Source organism: Haliaeetus leucocephalus, unplaced genomic scaffold, assembly GCF_000737465.1.
Source record: "Haliaeetus leucocephalus isolate CR32 unplaced genomic scaffold, Haliaeetus_leucocephalus-4.0 Scaffold848, whole genome shotgun sequence".
NCBI lineage: Eukaryota > Metazoa > Chordata > Aves > Accipitriformes > Accipitridae > Haliaeetus > Haliaeetus leucocephalus.
The window spans coordinates 9,723,606-9,746,448 of NW_010973284.1; the positions used below are offsets into that span (position 1 = coordinate 9,723,606).

The 22,843-nt window shown below is 41.3% G+C and overlaps 1 protein-coding gene across 6 annotated transcripts in view; it reads right to left on the minus strand.

Moving 5' to 3' along the window:
• Positions 1-22,843, minus strand: part of ST3GAL3 (ST3 beta-galactoside alpha-2,3-sialyltransferase 3) — a 192,736-nt gene that overhangs the window by 80,662 nt on the left and 89,231 nt on the right. For 3 of the 6 annotated variants that reach the window (XM_010582507.1, XM_010582506.1, XM_010582503.1), the window contains one exon: positions 17,457-17,528. The exons of the other annotated variants lie outside the window; for them this stretch is intronic. In XM_010582507.1, coding sequence (XP_010580809.1) covers positions 17,457-17,528 — 72 coding nt within the window. The remainder of the gene's footprint in view (positions 1-17,456; positions 17,529-22,843) is intronic. 6 annotated transcript variants of the gene reach the window in all.

Sequence of the window (22,843 nt, forward strand, 5' to 3'; positions counted from 1 at the left end):
GGGACTAGGAGTTGATCCATCTGCACCTAGACTCCAACAGGAATTTAGAAAGCAAGGGGGTCTTCTCTGAACCTTGTGACTCAACGGGAGGGTCTGCCTTACCTTTTTACATTCCTGACCTCTGTACCAATCACAATAAATCAGTTCTAACCCAATTTTCCTTTGCATTTTTCTCTCTTAACCTTTTGCATTGTCAGTTTCATAGTTTTAGTTTGATTCTAACTTAATTTTCCTTTGTACATTTCATCCACGTATTAAGTAAGAGTGAACCTTGCCATCGAATTCTGTGAGGTCACACTTTTATATAAATTCCTATTAAATCATTTTTGCTAATACCCTTGATGGTGGTTCTTTAAGCGGTCCAAACCACTCCATTTTGCAACATGAGGGGAGTTCCCATAATCAGCTGAAGCGCTAGCAGGACTGATCTGAGGTTCCAGGGTGTCCCTTCTGCATGTGACAACCAGGGGACCAAAGTGATGCCCAAAGAGAAGGGTGAAATGACCACTGGCCTTTTTATTTTATTTGTTACAAGTCAATGTAGAGATTTTTCTAGCAGAGAACACAACAGCCTTAGACCACCTACTATTATTTGGTAATATTTAACACAACTGTACACAGAGCTAGGGAAACTGACTCATACTTTTGCTTCATTTAAGAGGGGGACAAACAGTTTTGGGGGAAATATTTTATCCATGTGGGGAAAAAAGGAGCAAATTAGAGGATATTTAGCTCCCATAAATCTTGAAGGTAATTCCATTTTTGAAATATTAAGAAATCATGAATGCTGTAAGCTCATGATTTATGAAAGCGCTTTGCCATCTCAATAAATCAGAGCAGGCCAGAACCGATGTCCAGCAGTGACAGGGAAACGCTGTCTGCCAGACCTCTCCAGGAGCATGGCTGTTCTGTCTCAGCTCTGAAGCGCATCTGGCATATTCTAGGACCCTTCAGGAAATATCAAGATATGCCTCAAACAGGCCATGGGAATGTTCTCTACAGAGCACCTAAAATACATTCCAAGGAATGCGTGGGAGTTTGTCAAACAGAAAAAGTAAATGTTTCTCAATGATCTTAAATTTTGTATCTACTGAGCAGCTTGCATACAGGATGCTGCATTTTACCCAAGTCATCTCTCACAGCTACCTAAACGCAGGTTAGCTTCACCGACAACCACAGCTCCAGAACTGAAATACGCTTGTGCTCTATGGGCAAACAGCACGTAAAGGGAGAGTTTTGATTTTTCAGATTTAAATTTTAAGCACTTTCTCTACCCCACCCCAAAATCCAGAACAGACATAATGCAGCCTCATAGCACAAGACAGCCATGAAAAGATGAGACACTGGCGTGCTTGTGGCACATACTTATGACCTGCATGATTTGGGAGACAAATACCACGCATCTAAAATCTCTAGTTTGAATGGTATACCCCGATAAAACAGCAAATGACATCTAAATAGACTAAACGCTGGATATGATAATTACAAGGTATAGTCAAATCTCTTCCAGCTCTCAAGCTTGTATTCCTTATACAAAGATATTAATAAAATCTCTAACACAATTTGTCACCGCACACAGTGAAAGGAAGTGTACTGCCAGAAAACTGTTCTTAAACAGGAATCTATACACATAAGAAAGTGGGATATATATTTGTACCTAGGGGATTCCGGCTTATACAACAAAAAATTACCTTTCCAGTTATTTTCTCCCTGACAAGTAAGAAGAGTTGTGACCCCAAAACATTCTACCTTGAAGGCTGAACTAGCCTGCCAGAAGCTCCCCAGCCAAGTTTTCTGACCATTTGCATTCTGTCCTTGACACACAGATCCATTCACAGATACTCCTCTTTGATGTATGCTGAGGTATTCAACATTGGCAGCACTAATTTCCCAAAATATCTTGCAAATCCTAGGCTAGCAGTGCTGCTATTCAAGGTAGCTATTGAACAATTTCAGACACTCAATATTGACTAGAATCTGCTCCCTAGTCCTACCTGCTGCTTTCAAGGTAATACATGTGTAGAAGAGAGTAAGCCAGAGCAGACAGAAAGTAAAATAAACAAACTGATTTATAGCCGTTGGCTTTAACAAGGAGGAAGAAAGACATGGCCAAGTCCCTGAAAGAGAACAGGAAAAGATGGCACCATGTTTCTAGAAATCATGACACTAAGGAAAAGCAGACTGGCAGCCACTAAACTCCACTGTGGGCTTATTTCTCAGGTATTTCCTCCCCCACCTCCTCCTTTAAGCTGCCCTGCCCTTTTGTTTCTTCTTTAGTTAGGGAGAATCAGTAGCGAAGGAAAACTGGAAGCTGAAGAAAAAAACCCAAACAGTGCTAGAACCTAATTTTGTACATAACCTGCACATTGCATTTGTAAAAGGGCATGAACAACCTTGGGGTTTTTTTTTTTGTTTTGTTTTGTTTTTAACCACACAAAAGAATGACTTATTTGTTCTGGCATGACTTCTATCTTTTGTTTGCTTATGCTCAAAAGCATTCACAGTTAGACAGAAGGCACAAAAATCTACCACTTTTATTAATAAAATGGCTGAAATTGGCTGAAACCAAAGCACTCTAGCGTTGAATAATTAGCTCTGATAGAGGCATTTCTAAAAGTACAGAGAGAACATCTAAACTAACCTTTTCCTTTTTCCCTAGTGAGACCTAGATGTATGTTCTCTCCCTTGCCTCCCTTCTCTGGGGAACAGCATGGTGTGATAGCATAGAGAATGAGGAGGTTTGTGATGTCCTGATTTCACATTTCTTATTGACATTAATCCTCTGTCAAAAATCCAAGCAGCTCAAAGATTCCTCAAGCAGCTGCGAAATTTAAGAAATCGCATTAATAAGGATTAACCCCATCCTACAACCAACATACTTCTTTTCCTAAATCAGCAAACAAACGAGCCAAAAAAATGGATGGCTGCAAGAAGAAAATCTTCAACAGTAGAGATCAGGCCAAAAATCAAGTTGGTCTTAGCAAACTGCAGAAATGGTCTAAAATAAAATCAGACAATGTGGTAAAGACAACTTAGCACTGAAGAATGGTTGGTCAGTGCACCCTACCACTGCCATTTGAGACCCCTAGTTCTTCTCTTGGAAGTGACAGTGAGCCACTGATCCCTATCCATTTTCTCCCATGCTATTCATGCCTACAGACCCTGAGTGTACCTACAGCTGTCCCTTTCAGGTTGAAAAGTACTCAAGTTCTTGGGCATTCTCTATACAGATGCTACTGAATTATGCAGCGGTACAACACTGTTTTGCTTTCTCTGCCCTTTCCTAATAACTCTACCATTTGGGTTTTGTCCATTACTGAGCTGGTGTAATCACTTGTTCCTTTGCAGGTCTGCAAGAAGGATCCTGAGGTGCAAATCACGGTCCTTCCTTCTGACAGGAAGGGGCAGTAAATGCCACAACCACTCCAAAAAATGCCTTTGAACAGGCTTTATTACATAAGCAAAGAAAAGGAAGTGCCAGGTAAAGTCCACTAAACAAAAAAACCTCTACCCGCCCATAGGCCACGTAGCAGTTATCCCAGGTATCCCAGCCTCCGCCCCTGGGAATGATTGCTCTGTACCTTTGAGGCACTCTGGAGCATCATCAGCCTTCTTGCCCTCTTTGCTCTCCATACCTAGTAGGTTGTTTAAACTCATCGGTGCAGGCATTTTCCCATTGCCTGCTCGCTGCTCTATTTAGAGCTGGACCAGCTGCTCCAACATATCTTAAAAGGCCTCCACACTCTGTGCTGTGGTTCATACACAGAACATTGTCATACTATTGCAGAAAAGATAAATATCTTACCATGACTGAAAAATGTAACTACAACAGCTGTAAAACCTGTTAAATACTCCACTTTATTCAGGATCAGAAAGCATCAACTCAAGGACCGTGCCCAGTTCTGACCCTCAGCAAAAAACATGAACAAAGTGGAAAAAGGCCGTAGGAGAGCTGTGAAAAGGATCTAAGGTCTAGAAAACATGATCTCTGAGGAAAGCTAGAAAGAAATGAATTTGTTTAGTCTAGAGAAGAGAAATTGAAAGAGGACATGATAAGCCATTAAATATTACAAGGCTACTGCAAAAGAGAAAGGTAGTATCTCCATATCTCTGGTAAATAGAAGTAGTAGCCCTGGGCCTAAAAATGCAGCAAAGGAAACTTAAATTAAACATTAGAAAAAGGTTTCTTATGCTTGGGATTATTACACATTGGAAGTATTGCCTGGACATGGGTTACAGCACTTGCATCAACTAAATTGGTTTGTGATTTTACTGTATTATTTTCAAGAACAAGTTTACATCTATTAAGCATGATCTAGCCACAGCTGTACCTACTTTTAAGAGGGAAAATTAAATAGATGATCTTTTGAAGCTCTGCACAGGTCTATTTCTTTTAAAACCATTTTCACACTGGGCTAACATTGCCAGGAGGTGACCAAGTACCCAAGCTCCAGTCTGCTGTAGTTGGGAAACAAGAGCTACCCTTCAGACTCTTTGTGCTTCTCAAGTATTTACCTTCATATATGGTAATCAAATTTCAGTACAAACACAACTGTAGATAAGCAGCACATGGATTCTGCAAGCCTGTTGCCTGCCAAGACTGCTTTCTGTTTGTACCCTGTACCTTTGTGATAAACAGGAAGACACGTAAAGTTTAACCTTTCTGCAGTCGTTAATATCTTGGGCTTATGCACCACCAAGGCACAAAATCAAAGACTGATTTAATATCAGCTCACTCCCTCCTGCTAACTGACTACATTCTGACATGTATGAAGTCCAACCAAGTGTCCTGAACAGCTTACCTATATAATGCAAATAATCATTATGGGGACTGGAAAGTTTTGAGATAAACTTTAAAGACAAAAAGAAATCAGTTTGCCTGCTCTAACAAAATCCTCAGACTTTCCTACTGGTTCTCCAAACATTTCAGACAAAAAACACACATGCACACAAAAAAATAACTGGCTTCCTTTTTTTTTTTTTGGGGGGGGGGGGGGAAGCAGCTATAAAATTCAGACAAGGCAGAAACTTTGTCCTGACCTGCCTCATGTTGCAGCATATGAGACAACATGCAAAATTTGTCATTGTTCACCGAACCCTCCAATACCAAAACACAATTATGCAAGGGTGAAAAGCTGACTTCTAGACAGCGTAGAATGATGTTAGTTTAAAAACCAGTCTCCTAACATAATTTTAATGTCATAGTTTGGTTTTTATGTGTTATTGTCAAAGATGCAAGATTGAATTACAGCTAGTTTTTCCTACCGAAAGCCAGGTGGGGTGTTCAAGGCCTCTGAGGGAGCACTGAGCCAAATAGATGAGATTACATGGTATTTGGAAACATGACGAAGGTGAGCAAAAGCAGACTGTAATTACTGCCTGAGTTTTCAAAGCCTTTTGTGCAAATAAAAAATGAGATGAGGAGGGAAGGAGAAAGGATCCAATCCTCCCTAGCAGAAAGAGTTAGCTCACATGGAAGATGCCAGCCAGCAACTCTGCCAGTTGGCCAAAGTTTAGCACAATTATGCTCCTGCTCACATTCCACTGGGACAGCAAGGAGATTGCTGTTTCTAACAAAAAAGAATAGGAGAGCAGTCATCTAGGCTAATTGCTTCTGTGCAACATTGCAGTCCCAAAAGGCAGGGTATCTGTTTTTTCTGGTGAAGATCTAACATACGCTCCAGAAGACTGCAGATGATGGGCACAGTTCCCATCACTGACCTGTTGTCTTTTGTCATAGATACTAATTAATTAACCGTTCTGTTAAATGCAGTGACTGCACTTTGCTTTTATAAAGCCATCTTACTGTTCTCTTTATTCTACTTGCAGAGAAAAGTTAATCCACAGCCACGCCATTGCCAGCAATCCTCCTCCCCACCCACTGCTCATTCCTGCCACCACTGGCATGTTTGACTGCCTTGAGCTGCTGGCAGCCTTATGGGAGAGCACATCAAATCGCACTTCACTGTTTCAAAAGCCTCTGATCTTGTTTACTCCTACCACATTATTTAACGTACATATCTATCTTGATGTTATCCTACTGTATCAGACCAATTTTCAGATTTCAAAGCATTGAAGGGAATAGTAAAATTTTTAGTGGCCTTCATAATGAGTAATAATGCCACTGCAGAAGGAGCCTGGAATACTTCAATTCCTCCATCTAGAACAAAGAGCACATACAATTCTTGTGACTGTATGTCAAGAAAGCTGAAAAGAAATTGGTACATATGTAGGGAACAGGACAATGATGAAAAAGAGCCTTCCACCATCAGCTAAACCAAAAACGCACATATTGTTTAGCACTGCCAAGCACAAGCACAGAACAGATGTGACTGCTCTGTCCACATACAGCACAGGGGATGCAGCATGGAAAGGAAAGAGCTATTGAAGCTAATGAACAAATAGGCACAAAAGACAAATGAGTATTATCGTGATACAGCCAGCTGAAGATGAAAATAAGGTCACTAACGTTTAAAATGGGTAAGCTCCAAAACAGCCTTGTGATGGAAGCCGAAGAAGACAGGAAAGTACAAAACAAATGACTTGAGGTGAAGCTTGGTAAGTTTATGAAAGGGCTTGTATGATCTGGTGTCCGCACAGGCAGGGGATTGGACTTCATAATTCATTCGGTTCCTGAATGCCTGATGTTCCTTCACCTCTTGCTCTTATCCAGGTCAAAAATCTGCTTGGGGCAAAGATTTCCTGCGTTAAGTCTTACTGTAGTGAGGATGCTGACAGAAGAAAAGTCAATTTTTCAAGCATTGTTACTGAAAACAGATAGGTTGTTCTGAGAGAAAAGAGTGTTAATTTTTTCAAGGTTCATATACTTCCAAAATGATCAATGCCATTTCAGAACCTAGACAAAAAAATCCTATTAAGATGATGTGGAAATCATTAATCTGCTGCAAAGGACACACTATGACATTAACAGAGGTATCGTCAGCTCTTCTGATTTTCTTACACGTAGTGCAATATTCTGAAAAGTTCTACGCGACGCAGTTGCTTGTATCACACTCCTGGGAGAATCTCAGGATTCATGTTAAAAAAAAACCCAAAGCAAATAAAAAATATTTTCCTAGCCTTATAGTTGGAAATGAGACCTCAATAACTAATAAAGGCTCAGAAACTTGGGGAAAAATAAAAAGAAACCATTATTTTCAAACTGTATGCATTTTCTGTCCTGACTCATTATTACTGAATATTTATAGGTTGCAATTCTCATCAGTGCAACTCCCTACAGTGACTTTAAGGTGTTCCAGAGAAAGCCTCCCCAGTGAAAATGCAGGCAAAGGACAAGCCTGCTTTCAGACACAAACAGGAAATGAAAGCAAAACAGTAAAAGTGAGGGGAAAAAAAGTCTGTAGAAGCTATTGTACCAATAGTTGCCTACAGCACACAAGACAGGCAGATAATTAAATGCAAAGAAACAAAGACAAGAAGTAAATTGTTCCGCTTCTTTGTACACTATATACATTGATGCTCAGCGACGATCACACACAGTCCATTGTGATGTTTCTTACAATTTTTTGTCAGTTATTTTAATTTTATTTTTTTTCAGTCATCACAATCTGGGTTTGACATAAAAAACTGGCATAGCAATGACAATATCAAATCAAGTCTACGGTTTTGTTGAGAAAACAGGAAGATATGAGCTAGAAACAAGAATGAAATCTGCAGTGAAAACAAGAAGGGACTGAAAGCATCGGAGATGCTGGCCAAGCATGGGAGATGCTGGACAAGCACAGTTCTCTCTGAACATTTTGAAATTGGACAAGGCTTTTTGGTTGGAATCCACGCCATAATTTGCACCATTCAGAAGATGGACACCCTAACTAAAAAAACAGTGAGGGTGGAAATGTTCCCCATTGCACCAATTCCTAATGCCTAAACAATTTACCTTGGCATGCTCCTTCTTGTAGGAAGTTGTTCAAGAAACAGTTGTGTGATTTTCAAGCTTGCCTAGTAGTCAAAGCAGTGTAATTCATCTGGCCAGAGAATAAGCTTTTCTTCTTCTATTAAGTGAAACAGGATAATATAGTTTTAGGTGCCGTCTCCCAGGTACAGCCACCTGATGTGCATTTGTACAATATATACACAAAAAAATCACTACTATAAGAATAATATCACTTACTGAAAAACAGTTACAGATAGATTACAAAACTGCTATTAATGAGATCCGTATCAATCCTGACAGGAAAAATTCCAGATGTGTTTCTGTTACTCTGCTGCACAATAGACTTCACATCGTAGTGCAGGACGAACTGGGGGCGGCCAGTTGTTACTATTTAAGGTTTAGAGAGAGGCTTTTTTCTTCCTTTAACCGGATGCAAAAACCTCCAAGGATTTTCGCATCTCACAGGCTTGCCTGGGAACCTAGACAAAAAAAGGCCAAAACACGTACCCCAAGTGGAAGGAGTGTTTTCAGAGGGGTCTTTTCCCCCCAGGTGCCAGTAGATCTTTCTGTAACTGGACAGAATGTTTGATATGGGAGACATGGACCCTGCGCTCAGTTTCATGTAATCTTTGTCTCTTCTGTCACCTTATTAATTCCAGCCCTTAGCCTAAGAGTGATCTCTAAAGCAACATGCATTAAAATCTTCCAGATAATATCAGCACTGTTTAATATAAGCCTCTCTCCTTTGGTCCCATGGTTTTAAAAATAAACAAGTATTTTAACAAAACAAGGGTAAAAGACTGAGCTTGTAAAACCTCTTTCTGGGTACTGCTTCCGGAGATAAGGCAGAGACTGGACACTGAAGAAAGTTTCCATGTAAGAGGCCACCTGACAAAACCATAAGAATTTACTGACTCAAGGAGCAAATGGATGCAGTGGAGAAAACTGCAAACAGACACCACAGACAGCTATATCCTTTCTTCATCATCCCACACAGAAAGTGTCTGGCTCAAATTAGAGATTAGGCAGGGAAGAAGAGACCGGAGGTGCGACTTGACCGCTCTGACAAATAAAAGAACCATTGTATTGGGTCTGGCTGAGATGGAGTTAATTCTCCTCATAGCAGCACTTATAATGTTGTGCTCTGCATTGGTAGCTCGAACCACACTGACCTCCAGTCCTACTTGCAAAACAGGTGCAAAAAAATAAGACCTATCCTTCCAGCCGGCACACTTACTGGCCTCCTCTGCCCAGGGTCCTATGCCCTGTTGGGTCCCCAAGTCAAAGTTCAACATGCATCTGGCAAGAGACTGTGCAGCAACAACGGCACCCACGGCAGTAACATTGAAGGACTCTGCTTCGAGGCTTGATGGATACCTGAAGCACAAGGTAAGTTCTTAAAAGCTTGCTCTCCAAATGCTATAAATCTTTTGGAAGAACTGATATCCTCCCTGATTCACTAATCAAAGCAGAGAGACCCTCTCAATTATTCTTATTGCATCACATGAAGAATGGTACAACAGTCCTCCTCATTCCAGGAATGGAGCTTTTCAATAAGAGTTCATTTCAACAAGTTCCCACAAGAAAAGGCAGTAGAAAAAAGGATGATGCTGATTTATGCATTTGAGATTTGTGTAAGTCACTGAAATAAATACTAAATATTATTAGCTACTAAAGGAAATGGTTATGGTGAAGATGAGGGGATAAAAAACCCACACAAATATGCCTTCTCTTTCAGTACCCTTGATAAAGAAAGCGCTTTTCCTACAGCTGTGGAAAAGAAAACAAGACGTAACAGTGAAAGTCAAAATTACATGTCTTTTGGCTGTTATCAAAGGGAGCCATAGCACACAGACAAAGCGCAGCCTGAGTGATCCCAAGTTCCAAATCAAAGAAATGCTGCAGGCATATTCATCATCGGCATTTGTATTTGCTCCTGAATATTACAAAGAGCAGTGAACATTGCTGATCCACTACTTTTGTCCCAGTAGCAATGTTTAATTGTGTGAACTACGTTCAGCCTTTGTAGAAAGCATCAGTAAGTTCACTCCTACCATTGATAACTCTCCCAGTGGCCCCCTCAGGCAACCCAGTATTAAGTAGTTTCAGTGTGCTGCACTGCTAGTTGACACAGAAATCCTGCCACACCCGGGAGTTTTCCATACCCTTAGTGAGTGGGTGGAACAAAGTATAGAGAGTGACCTTGTAACCCAGCATCTCCACAGATCCATCAGGGAGGCACAAAAGAAGTAACTTACTCTCCGCCTCAGCCTGGAATTCAGTCTATTCACTGTACTTTCTTAGCATCATCCGGTTTTGGTTTATTTTCTCATTCTTTTGTTTGCCCACTTATGCCTGTGTAACCACTTAGATGGCCTACACAACCATTACAGTATTCAAGCGCTCCACAAATAATTACTTACAATTTACATCTGTCAGAGAAGGCGTTCGTGTTTTCATTCCACTTCTTGAAAGTTTTAAAACTAATTCCATGAAGGTATTAAACTTTTCACTCCAGACATTTTGGAAGTCAACATGCTTGGTGTGTCAGTGCAAGAAATCTCTCCGTTACAATGACAAATTGCAGTCATTTTGTTCTCGTTTAATCTTACTTTTAACAAAACAATCACCTTGGTAAGAAAACCTGGAAAAAGTCATGAAAGCTCACAGCCTAAAAAGTGAAAGCTTTGGAATGCACTGGCAAAAGAAAACGAAGACCATAATATAAATAATGAGTAATCTTAATCACCAGCTACTTCTAATATCTTATCATCGTAAGTACTTCTACCATCCAATAAATCAACAAATACTTAGTCACTTTTTTGAACTGACTGAAGTACAATAGAAGAAATAACAAGCAAGCTATGGTTCAAGCTACCAAATAAAGTTCCTTAAAAATAATAATTTTTTATTCAAAGCTGTAATAAAATCCCAGAAAACATTTTGACTGCCCTTCCAAATTTTTCCCAAATAGTTATTTTTCTAAAAACAATTTCCCCAGATTAGCTTAGAGTAGTTTAAAAAAAGTTAAAGCCCACAACCCCATCTAATTCAGTATACTCTTAAATTTCCCTGTCTAAACAGAAAAGTTGAAGGACTACTTTAGCCGAGTATCCCTTGATCTCAATGACAAGAAATGCAGCAGATTTTCATTAGCGAGCAAAATAGCAACGCTGTTGGCCGAAAGGAGAACTTCCCACAAGTATTTATGGGTGCTCTTTGGACTCCAGACAGACAACCATGGAGTGAGAAAACAGTACAATATCATCCCACATTACTCTCTCCGCCTCTGTAACGCTCATGCTCAGCCCTCCTGAATTGTACCTTTCCTTTCCCTTGGACATTTTGCTTTTCCTGAGTTGCAGACGAAGTGTACTTGGCAGTGAAGTTCACAAGCAACACAATTATAAACCCTGCAGATTCTCATGTCAATGTTGTGTAAACATCAGTGTCTAACCTTAAGCCTACAAATGACTGAAGAAAAGATTTTCAGAGACGACCAGCACTTTGTTGAATTCAGCAGAAACTGCATAGTAACCTGTCTTCTGAACAAATCAGGTCACTCATGTTACCATACTTATTTTCTAGTAATTACTTCTGAATATTCCCAGTGCACATTTTTCCACCGCAACAGCCTGATACATGCTCTGCAGCAATTTCAGTATCTTGGCCTGTCATGAAGTGAATCAAATCGACAGCCCCTCTGGTGATACCAAGCTTTAGAGGCAACAAAGCAGGTCCACTCCTGCCAACTTTTATCAGCAAACCTTTGAAAAATGGCATCCCTAGTTACAGGGATTAGTATCTCCCATACTGAGAATAGGAATTAGGAGTAAAATACAAGAGCAGCTCTAGTAGAAACAAGTACAGGCTGATGTGCAGCAGTATCAACAAATTGCTTCCAAACCTGCCTGTGGCCAGTGCAGCTTTGGAGAATCTGTAACAGTTAGTGTGAGCTTTCATTCCATGGCTACTTACAACTTCTTTTGCTATCAAGAGTGTGCTTAATGCTGCAAAGCACAAATCTGAACAAACTTTGCTTGCTTTGCTTACTGTTGTCACCCACTGAAAGCTATCGTGGGCATTTCTTGAAACGCACATGAAGAGCCTGGACTCTGAGGGCAGCGATCTTGAGGCACTGAGCTGTGCAAGCGTTGACCATCAACACTAATCCCAGAACAGAGGCACGGGGATCAGAGATGTGTGCTTTCTTGGCAATTTACCACATCAGAATTGGTTGTCTCTGAGGGAGGAAAAAAAAGCGTTGCTTGATTTTTAGCTTGGGATTATTTTTTTAAGAATTCATCAGCTTGTTTGCCCAGCAGTAAGGTAAATCCTACCTAAGGATGCGAGTGAGACTGTGCTGGGTCAGATCAGAGTTCAAAATCTCTTTTCCAAAAATGGCAATAAATGGATGTCCAAGGTAAAGCAAGAACAAGGCAAAGATAAAATATTTACTCCCTAACATTCACACAGCTTTCCAACATTTTCAGCTGAGTGGATTTCCTGAGGTTGATGTGGTTTGTCTAATCGGCAACCCCCCTTTCCCTCCCAGCAATGGATCTCTCCTCCAAATGTTTGTCCGGACTCCCCTGGAATTAGTAGAGACATTTTGCAGCTGTCACATGCTTTGGCAAGGAGTTGTCCAGGTATATGACCTGATGCACAAAGAACTCCATCTTTTTTGTTCTGATGTAGGGGAGTAAAAACACATTATGCAGAAAGACTGTATCAGTGTTTTTTCCCTTCTACCTTTCTTCCCTGTAGTAAAAGCCAAGGGAGAGTTCAGTGCAGCTCAGCCAAAAGACCTACCACAGAAGATCAGATCTCCCTCTGCTCTCATTTCCTTCCCCTCAGACACTAACAGGGACATATGTTTTTATCCCATTTGTTACACATCCAGCTGCCTCAGCAATCACATCGCCTCCTACCTCTCAAATCCCCTTTGCCCTCAAGGTCTTCCCTTATTCTGCCTTTGGGATTTGATGTTACCAAGCTTCAAGAAGTTTTCTTTCATGCAGCTCTCATATGGGAAGCACAGTATATCTCTGTGCAGTAGAAGCCTTTAAATCCATTTCTTATGTTCGTTATGTGTTCCTCAGACTGTACCTCCCAAAGCTCTCAACTGGCTTCCCCAGTGTCTACCTCAGGCCACCTGCTCTCACCTACTAGGTGAGCAACTACTCCTTTTTGGCCTGGCAGACCACTTCACAACTTTCAAGATCGGGGAGTACTGCGGGCAGTAGTCCCTCTCCCACCACATAAGGAGTCCAGCCTCCTCCTCTGTTCACACAGGACAGCTTTCCCTAAGATGTTTGGTAGCTGTAGATGCCTGGGAAGTTTCAGATTTACTGCATGTGACTGAAAACATCTCTCTGCGCAAAGTAGTTCCCGACAGGAGCACCAGAAATGAAGTATCTGTAAAGGACTGAAGGGCCATACATGTACAAAGAGTCCCAGCTGCCTTCTGGGAAAGAGTGCACAGGCGCAGAAACCATGGCACGCTCAGGAAGCGGTCTGGGCTTCCAGCCGGTGAAGAACATGAAGTCACTGCATCCACAGACAGCACTGAACAAGAAGTGGCAGCTATGGCAGCTATCAGCTGCTTCAAGGAGATCTTCTCTTGCTCTTTTGAGCCGGCCAATGTTCTTCAGCAGCTGTACGCAAGGAGTAAAACACTAGCTTTCAAAAAGACGTATTTCATAAGGAGATGAGGTCTGTCCAGACGCAAATGACAAACAGTCACATTACTCCTCCTGACCCACTAACTAGCGTGGGAATAAAGCTCAGACACAGGAAAACCGCCTCTGTAGCAACGTCCTACAGCTGTCAAAGAGTTGGCATGTGAACAAGTCAGGCACAGTGAGAAGAGATGTGCTACTGCAACCCTGGCCAACAGAGCAATTTCAGAGTCTCAGCATGACAGCACAGAAGTAGCTGACCATAGACACACTCTCCCATTCCACCTTCTGTACAGCTTTGCCTTGGACTGTGACATGTTGTCTCTACTGACCTGTGGGAAGCAATATGTACGCTTTGATCCAGCGATACTGACTTAAACCCCAGTCTTGCATGGGATGTGTTGAAGAATTACCTCTGGTAGACACTGAAATCATTCAACCAATTAACTTAGATTAGATTACCTAGTAGGTTTGGAAAAATGCTATGAATAAGATGTATGCAGCTGCACATGTTTTTACTCAATTGCATGACAGTAGGACATGTATTACTTCAAGCACTAAGGCTACACCAAATCAGATAAGCAATCCCACCTAAAAGAAAAAACAGCAACATACTTCCCACAAAAGTAAAGTAACTTTGTACTAAGACACAGTGGAATAAACTGACCAGAGATACAGTTTCTTCCCAACCCCAATCAGCTTCAAAATCAAAGCCTTAAAGAGCAAGAATTCACATTCTTACTTTTAAAAAAAATCTACTGTTACTATAGGTGTTTTCTTACTTCTATTAGTATGTGATGATGCATCTTTTATTCAGATCCTGTCTCAGTAAAGTCTATAAGGTTAGACCAGTTTGAAACATGGTCTACTTCCATTTAATTGAGAGCCAAGAAGGGTTAGTATTAATGCAATTTACTACTTTTCTGTCATTTACTAAATTGCACTATGGTATTTTCTCTGCAAACTAAACACATCACATTTTCACTCATACAGAAGCCATTCTTCCTAGAGAGACAGGCTACGATTTTATTTTGGAATAGCTCAGAAAGCAGGTCTGAAGTAGGTGTGCAGACATGCAGGTCTTCTCTACCACTACCTCTTCTTAGCAAGGAGTAAAAGAGGAAGAGCAGAGGACCAAGGCCTGAGCTCTGTGGGCCTCCTCCCAGAGGAAGCTTGATAGAGCTGGGTGTGAAAGAGCTTCTGAAAGACCTGTGAAGGAGTGCTGCAGTGACAGAACAGGAGGAGACAAATGAGTAACGGAAAAACCAACATTTTGAGAAGAGCCAGCTTGATGGTAGTAAAGGCTGTTGGCTGGAACAACCTAGAAGACTACCAGTTTTAGGCAATCGCTTGTCACGCTGCTGCTTCTACCCCTTCTGGTAAAGTCACGTCACATCAGCTCATCTCCAGAAACTGCCTGAAACACTGCCTACACACTGGAATTCCTGTGGATCTGATGGTATCTACCAAACTACTACTGCATCAAGGCAGTTCCTGCTGTACCACACCTCAGCAGCACTGAATGTCATGCCAGAATTTGCTCCTCCACATAAGGAAAGGGCAAGAGAAGCTTGGGAGACAGGGAACAAGGGCCACAGCTGGGAAAAAGTGGAAGGTACTGGGAAAGTGCAGTGGAGAAAATGTGCTCGTGGTGTTAAGGAGTGTGGGATCAGGATGCTGGTCTGTGCAGGTCATGGTACATAACAGGGGAGAATACAGAGGTGCCAGAGTATGGTACAGTGACAAAGGAGGCTGGGCACTGGTTTGTGATTTGAAGAACTAAGAAGATATAACGAGGGAAGTGGTAAACACAAGATTACATAGACCACGAAATAGGGTCTCTGGTGACTGGGACTAGAGAACTTACCTTTTAAAACCGTATTTCAGTCGCACCTCTAAATTCTGCTTGGAACCCATCTCAGACCAGCCCTTGCAGCTTAGCAGTGAAGAAGTCAAAGACTCTGCCTACAAAGAAGCCACTAGAACCTCTGTCTAAAAGCTTCCAGGGGCCTTCAAAAGGTGTAAGCTGCACTGGAAGTAACCTACTGTGGAACTGGAGGAGAGAAGCTCAAGGACATGAATGGAGTGTTATTCTTGAGCATAGAGATGAAGGGAGGAGGGCAATTACTAGTGCAATGGGATAAAAGACAAGTATTCTCTAAGGTAGAGAGGTAAACTCTTCATATCTCAAAGTACTCTAAGGGAGCAGGCAAGCAAGCAGAAGAGCAGAAATTTCAGGAGAAGACCCGACAAGGAATGAGAAAAAATTTGTAGAAGAGGAAAAGAAAACAAGTTAGGGGACAAGAAGGCAAAAACATTGTGCTAAATATTGTCATTCTCTCTCATTTGAGTGGAGAGCAGTGAGACTATGGGCAACAAATACTGAAGAGGGCTTGAGGGCAAGTCACAAACAACATAAAGCATTTATCTCTGTGGCCATGGCAGGTGGTTAGAGCAGTTTCACTAGGAAAAGTACAAAACCGAAGGAAGGAAGAGTCTATTTGTAACATAAGACTGGTCCCAGACTTCTGGCAGGGTAAGAACAGCAGTACACTGAGGTGAGCCAGGGTAGACCTGGTGGAAGACAAGAGAGGCAAAGGAATAAGTAGCAAGTAAAAAGAGGATAGGGAGAACAAAACACCTGTCAATGGAGGAAAAGAAGCTGATATAAGGGAATATAAGGAAACCAAATGAGTTGTCATAACTGATGCAACAGGTCACAGAAAAAAAAAGGGCAATGAATTGTGATAATTGAGGCTTTACATACACAGTAAAACTTCAAATAGGTTCACACTGCATGACTTTCAGTTATAGGAGTTGTGTTCTCCTGTGTTATACCATGGTCATCTAAATGTTTAGAAGTCTATTTTTAATATTCTTTTTAAAGAGTTTTCCTGGTAGGCAAATTTATTGTGTTGTGGTTTCTCAAGTCCCTTTGCAAGTTTAGCTAATATATTTGCTCCTTCCATTCCTGCAGCTGAAAGTCCGATTTTAATGAGAGATTGCGCATTTTGGTTAGCAGCTCAATCATTACATTCTTAAGCCCCTTTAAAATTCCTAGATGTATACAGTCCAGGACGAGTGATTTAGCACTCATTGGTTTAGTGGCGAGAGAGACCAGAGACGCTGCTTCAGAGAGATTTTACTGTTCTGAAGTTGGTTCCTAAGTGTACAGGGCTTGAAAGGAAAAAGGTAGGAGGGCAGATTTACAAACCCACAACACGGAGGAGAGCTAAGGCTTGAATGGGATACAGTCTATCCTCTACCTCCTTCCTGTCTGTACAAATGAAACCAAAATGCCTCTATTTAAACTAACTTTAAAAAAATACTTGCTGCTACTATGGGCAGAAACATGCAGAAGAATAAGCCCTCCAACTAGTTTTAGCGATAGCATCCATGGTACTTTACCTCTTGATCAGTGGTGCTCTTTTTAAATGATTGGCAAGGGTGTAATTAAGGAAAATGAAGTAAGAAAGATAACTCAAAGATGAATGAGGCCTTTACTCAAGGTATCTCTGAGAAGGAGCAGAGACTTTAAGACAAGCAAAGATGAGGGTCCTGGTAGACAAGTTGAACACGAGCCAGCATTGCGCCCTTGCGGCAAAGGTGGCCAACAGCATCCCGGGCTGTGTTAGGCAGAGGGCTGCCATCAGGGCGATGGAGGGGATCCTTCATGTCTGCCCAGCACTGGGGAGGCACTGCTGGAAGGCTGGGTCCAGTGCTGGGCTCCCTGCTACAAGAGAGACATGTTGGAGCAAGTCCAGCAAACTAAGATGATTGAAGGATTGGAGCATCTGCCATATGAGGGGAGGCTGAGAGCTGGGATTGTTTAGCCTTGAGCAGAGAAGGCTCAGGGGGCTCTTATCAATGTGCATAAATACCTGATGGCGGCAGTCAAGAAGGCAGAGAGACTCTTCTTAGTGGTGCCCAATATACAGGGCAATAAGAAAAACCTGAAATATAAGAAATTCCATTCAAAATAAGAAGAACAACTTTTACTGCAAGGGTGGTCAAAGCCAGCAACAGGTTGCCCAGAGAGACTGTGGAATCTCCATCTGTGGAGATATTCAAACTCAACTGAACATAGCCCTGAACAACCTGTCCCAGGTGACCCTGCTTTGAGCAGGGGGTTGGACTAGACCATCTCCAGAGGTCCCTGCCCACCCACCTCATCAGTGATTCTGTGGTCCTTCTCCCTACAGAGCAAGGAACATTAAAGTTGCAAGAGCTCAATTCCTATGCAGCTCAAATTTCAGAAACAAGGGTCTGCTAAAACTCCCATTGAATACAAATGCTGTAATTCTTGCTGATCTCAATCAGCCTGATCAAGTGATAAGATTACAAAATGGAAAAAAGGCATTTAATTTGATCAATACCAGTTGCTATTCCACTGAGCTAATGCTTGGCCAGAGAGGGCTTGTGGAAACTAGATTAATGCATATGACTACAGGATTTCATCCTCTGGAAATCACAGCTTAAATTTACCATTCAACAAAACTAGAAATCTGTAGCTTTAATGTCATTCTGTTGCTAATGAGCATATTTACCTGGCATAAAACACACAAGGATAATTTGGCCAATCGAGGCATGTGTGTAAGTGCAAATCCCTAGACTCTTACTCTGAACTGAGGGTGCCCATACAAATTTGATGCCTCCTGCAGAACAGATACAGGGAAAGCAATGAATGACTCCTTTCAGTTGATGCCGAAGAAGAGAAATTAATTAACCAAAATGGGGAAGGGCAAGTCTCAATATTTTCAGTTTAGTCAAATGTCTCCTAAGTATGCAAATGCCCCATGTCGACCCACAGCATTTAACACCTTTGCAGTTTAAGTGAAGCGGTAGGACTGATAAATAAGTTAACATCAGAGTTCTGCGACACAACAGTGAACTGTGTCAGGAGACTCAAGACTATCATACAGCCAGCAGTGCTGCTGCAGGCAAGGACGAAAGGACAGTGACAGAGCAGAGATTAAAACAACAAGAAAGCCCAGCACGTCCAGTGAGAGCGCACATTATGGCACTGCTATAAAATGGTAAGTTGTAAAGGAAACAAATAGTATAAGTGACAACTATTCCTCCCTATTGTTTTGATTTTTATTTTTGTTTTAAGTTACCCTTCAGCATAGTCTTCTGACAAACTACGGAAACTGTGCAACTTATAAACTAATATAAACCTATAAACTTATACAACTAATAAGTATAAATAGGGAAGCTGCTTCACTTTTGTCCTCAAGTCAAATTAGTAATTCAAGAATCTGTCAGTTCCTCTATTAGTCATAGCTCCCAATAACCTTATAAAACATGTAGCGATTAGCAGAGAGCTCAGAAATTTGTCAACGATGCAGCTCAGACATGTGATCTGTTATCATAATTTGTACCCATGAACCATCTCGGCCAGCACAAAGCAGGACATTTCCTCAATCCAAACACACCACAGGAGCAATAGGGACTTCAGTTTATCTGATTTGAGGTTTCATTTCTGCATCATTTGAGCATCAAGCCAGCTGATCTGACAAAAGGTATTAAGCAAGAGACTAGAGAAAAGAAATAGCACTCAGCACTTGGGTTACACTGGCAGCTAGATGGCAGGTTTTATTCTCCATAAGTACTACCAAAGCCCGAACCCAAAGCCTGTGGACATCCAAAAAGTGAGTAGCTCACTTAGGACTGTAACAATCCCAGGCAGAATCCTTCTGATGAAGCCAAGGTTCCTGACAACACAAACATCAAGTTTCAGTGATTTGGCAAAGGCTGTCAAACCCACGAACTGCTCCTGCTTCTGTAATTCACAGGGCATGGAATTGCCCTTCATCCAGAGATTTGCTCCTCCTGCTTCCCAACAGCCATCCCAGAGCAGGCCCTGTTACCTTCTTCTGGAAGCACCGTAGTCTGCTTAGCACTTACTTCATCATCTTTCCCTATCTGAACGAAGGAAGAAGAAAAGCTGAAGTTCATCCTTTGCCTGCTTCTGAAGTAGGCAAGTCTGTTACATTTATTCCTAAGCCATCTATAACTTTCTTGGACTATTTTCTCTTGAACAGTCCTATGACAAGACTGACTCAGAAATTATTTTGAGATAAGTTTTATCAGAACAGTTCAACCATTACCCTGTTACATCATTTCAAGGGACAGGCAGCATGAAGGATGCCTTTCCATCTCCACATGAAATTTTGTGCTTTAGTAACTTTCAGTGATTGAGGTCAACATTTTCAAAATAGGATCCCCAGAGTTCAGTTTTCTAAGTCAATTTAAGTAAAATAAGTCTAAAAAACTTTGGCCTAGATTTCAGAGGTATTAAATGCATTCAGCTCTTACAGCTCTGTAGCATATATAGCTAAGAAAACAGACTTTAAGGTACCTAAAACGTGGATGCAGACTAAACTTTGGAAATGTTGGTTTAAAGTCAAAGATTTGAAACTGATCACAAAAGAAACCAGAGTCAGCTTGTGAAAATATTTTCTATGCATTTTTTCATAGCACATTTATGCCACGGCAGTATAAAGCATCATGTATACAGCAAAGAATTATTGAGTTATGGCTTCATTGGGCACATTCTTCTCTCTCTTTTAAAATAAATTTTAAGAACTAACATTAATATTACATTGCAGTGGGGGATCTATGCCCACAAACGTCCCCTTTTTAAAGCATAATCCATAATGGATGCGCTTTTAATAAGTGCCTTAAACATTGCGGAAATGTCACCAGAAATACTAATGGACTATTAAATGTCCGCTATGAAATACACTGACTGCTTCCACATAGCTGTGCTAATGCCTATTTTCGTACATAATTCCTAGTGCTTGCAAGAGAGAGGGTGACACGCGCACTTTGAATATTGCTCTGGTACCTCAGCTGGCTTCCTTTCTTCTATAACTACTTTTTACAACACTTGCAGGAGATGTGCTCCTTTAGAAAGAAATTAAAAGAAATCTATACTTTTCTGTGGCACAGGTCCCAGCAGGCAGAGCTCTTATGCTTGTAATTGAATTATTCTAGCTTCCCCTTCAGCCTTCCAGATACCAAGCTACAGACATAACTACTCGTCTTTTTTTTATTTATTACCCCCGCACTGTAGGCAAACCAAGACAGTAAACTCAGGGTTGCATCAATTAAACGCAGATGGTACAAAACAAGCACCACAGAAAACACCGACAAACCACATTAAATTAGCACCTTACATGAATTCCCATTATTAGTATTTTAATTTTCTGCCTAGTTCCAAACTAGAGGACTAAAACACTATGCTTAACCGACACAGGTGAGAAGAAAACCTCTTCCCTTTTCCAGTTGTCTGTAAATTGAAAGACAACAAAGTAAGATCTTCTCTTCCCTCCTCATCAGCATCATTCAGAGCATCTGTAAATGAAAATTGTAAGAATAAATAGAAAAGGCAGCAAAGGATTCAACATTTAGAAATTTCCCATGAAGCTGATCCTTAACATTTATAGCCTCTATTATATTAGTACCATGGTCACGTTACAATGATTTCCATCATTGTCGTGCATTTCTGTTATTCGTTAATAAAATGTGGTTTTACTCTTCCGCAATGCACAGAGCTGTCCTTCAGGATGGTCACAACTGAGAAATAAAAACCGATAGATGCTCTAACCTACCTTGAGGTCAGAGACCTTACAGCACATCCACATTATGTAACACAACGTTCTCAAGGACCTCGAGCTACTGCCAAGACAACTGGCGTGCACGCACAGTGGCATGACACGCCGAGGTAAGAGCTTGGTCCCAAAAGCAGTAGAGCCATATCGGAGAGAATAAAGCTACCCACGAGGCCCACGAACTCTGGCACAAGAGCCACAGATGAGCTCCTCCTCCTTCCAAAGGCAGGTTCATCTCCACCACTTCATGCCTAGTGTATGCACTATATAACATGCTGCTCAAACTTAGCACATTCAAATTCGCAGGGTAGTTTGTGGCAACATCTTGCAGACAAAGAGTATGCAATTCAAATCAAGTTTCTTTTCCTTCTGCCAGACAGATGAGGTCTCTTCTGTCTCATCTTGTTTTTCTCCCTAGTCTCAGGTACCCAGACACAAGGATTAAATAATTCTGAGTATTTTACAGGAAAGCATTATCTAATAATTTATCTTTGCAATTAAATCCACTATAGGCTTGCAAACAGCTTGTATGAGCTGTCAGAATGTTCCTAGATTTGTTTGGAAAGAAAAAAGATTTTACATTTAATTCAGCTAACAGTGAAGTGGTTGGCAGTAACTATCTGCAGAGTCCTGCAGAGGCCAGTAGGTCTGAATTGAATAGAGTGGAGAAGAGAGAGTTAGTGAAAGGAGGCAGATCTTGTCACTGAAAGTATGACAAATGAGGAGGATGAACTCAACAGCAGTTTTACAAGAGACTAAAAGGAGCAATAGAAGTGTAAACAAGAGGAGAAAGCAGCATATTACTGTAATAATACTAAAAAGAGAAAGTCCCAGCTCAGGGCTCAGCTATGTGCAGAAGAGGCAGCTTGATGTTTTTTGTAGATCAATTTTGGAGCAGAATCCCATGGGTTATGCCTCTACATGGGTATACTATTTGGGTTACATTTAGCAATCGGGTCTTGTTATTTAGCAACAGAGATGTAGGACTTGCTGATTCATACAAGCCAACCCAGAACACAAAGTGTTTGGGTTCTCTTTTCCTGTTAAAGTCTTTGTTATTTACTGCCTGCAAGATTGCACTGAAGTTCCAGCCAAAACTCATTTCTGCTGTTTCCAATGTACATTCCAAACACAAAAAACATGGCACCACATCAAATGTTCAAGTAAGATCACTATCATCCAGCTGCCAAACAGTTCCTACAGGTTCAGAGGCAGAGAGTAACAGAAATCATGAACAGTGGTTCACCAGAATGAGCTGACAAGTGTTTTCACACTTGTATTATCAAGTATAGTATCACAGCATAGTGGGAGACATGGTGGTCTAGAGGACAAATAGATTTTACCATGAAAGGAAAAGTCTGGATAACACAGTGGCTCATAACCCCAGGGCTACCCAGAGAGAACAGCATGCAGAACTGCAGAAGAGGCAGAAAGACTCAGCGCAGAAAGGGCAGAATAATCTTTTGCCAGCAGAATAATCCAGTAGCCTCCAGAAACGTTACCACAACGTCAATCATGAGGTCCTATTGTGCTATGCAGCATAAAGGCACTTACAGGCCACTAACCAGGCCATGCAAAAACATCTGTCGTTCATTTAGACAGATAAGGGAGAAGCAATACAAATCTCACAAGCAGAGGGAACTACACAATGG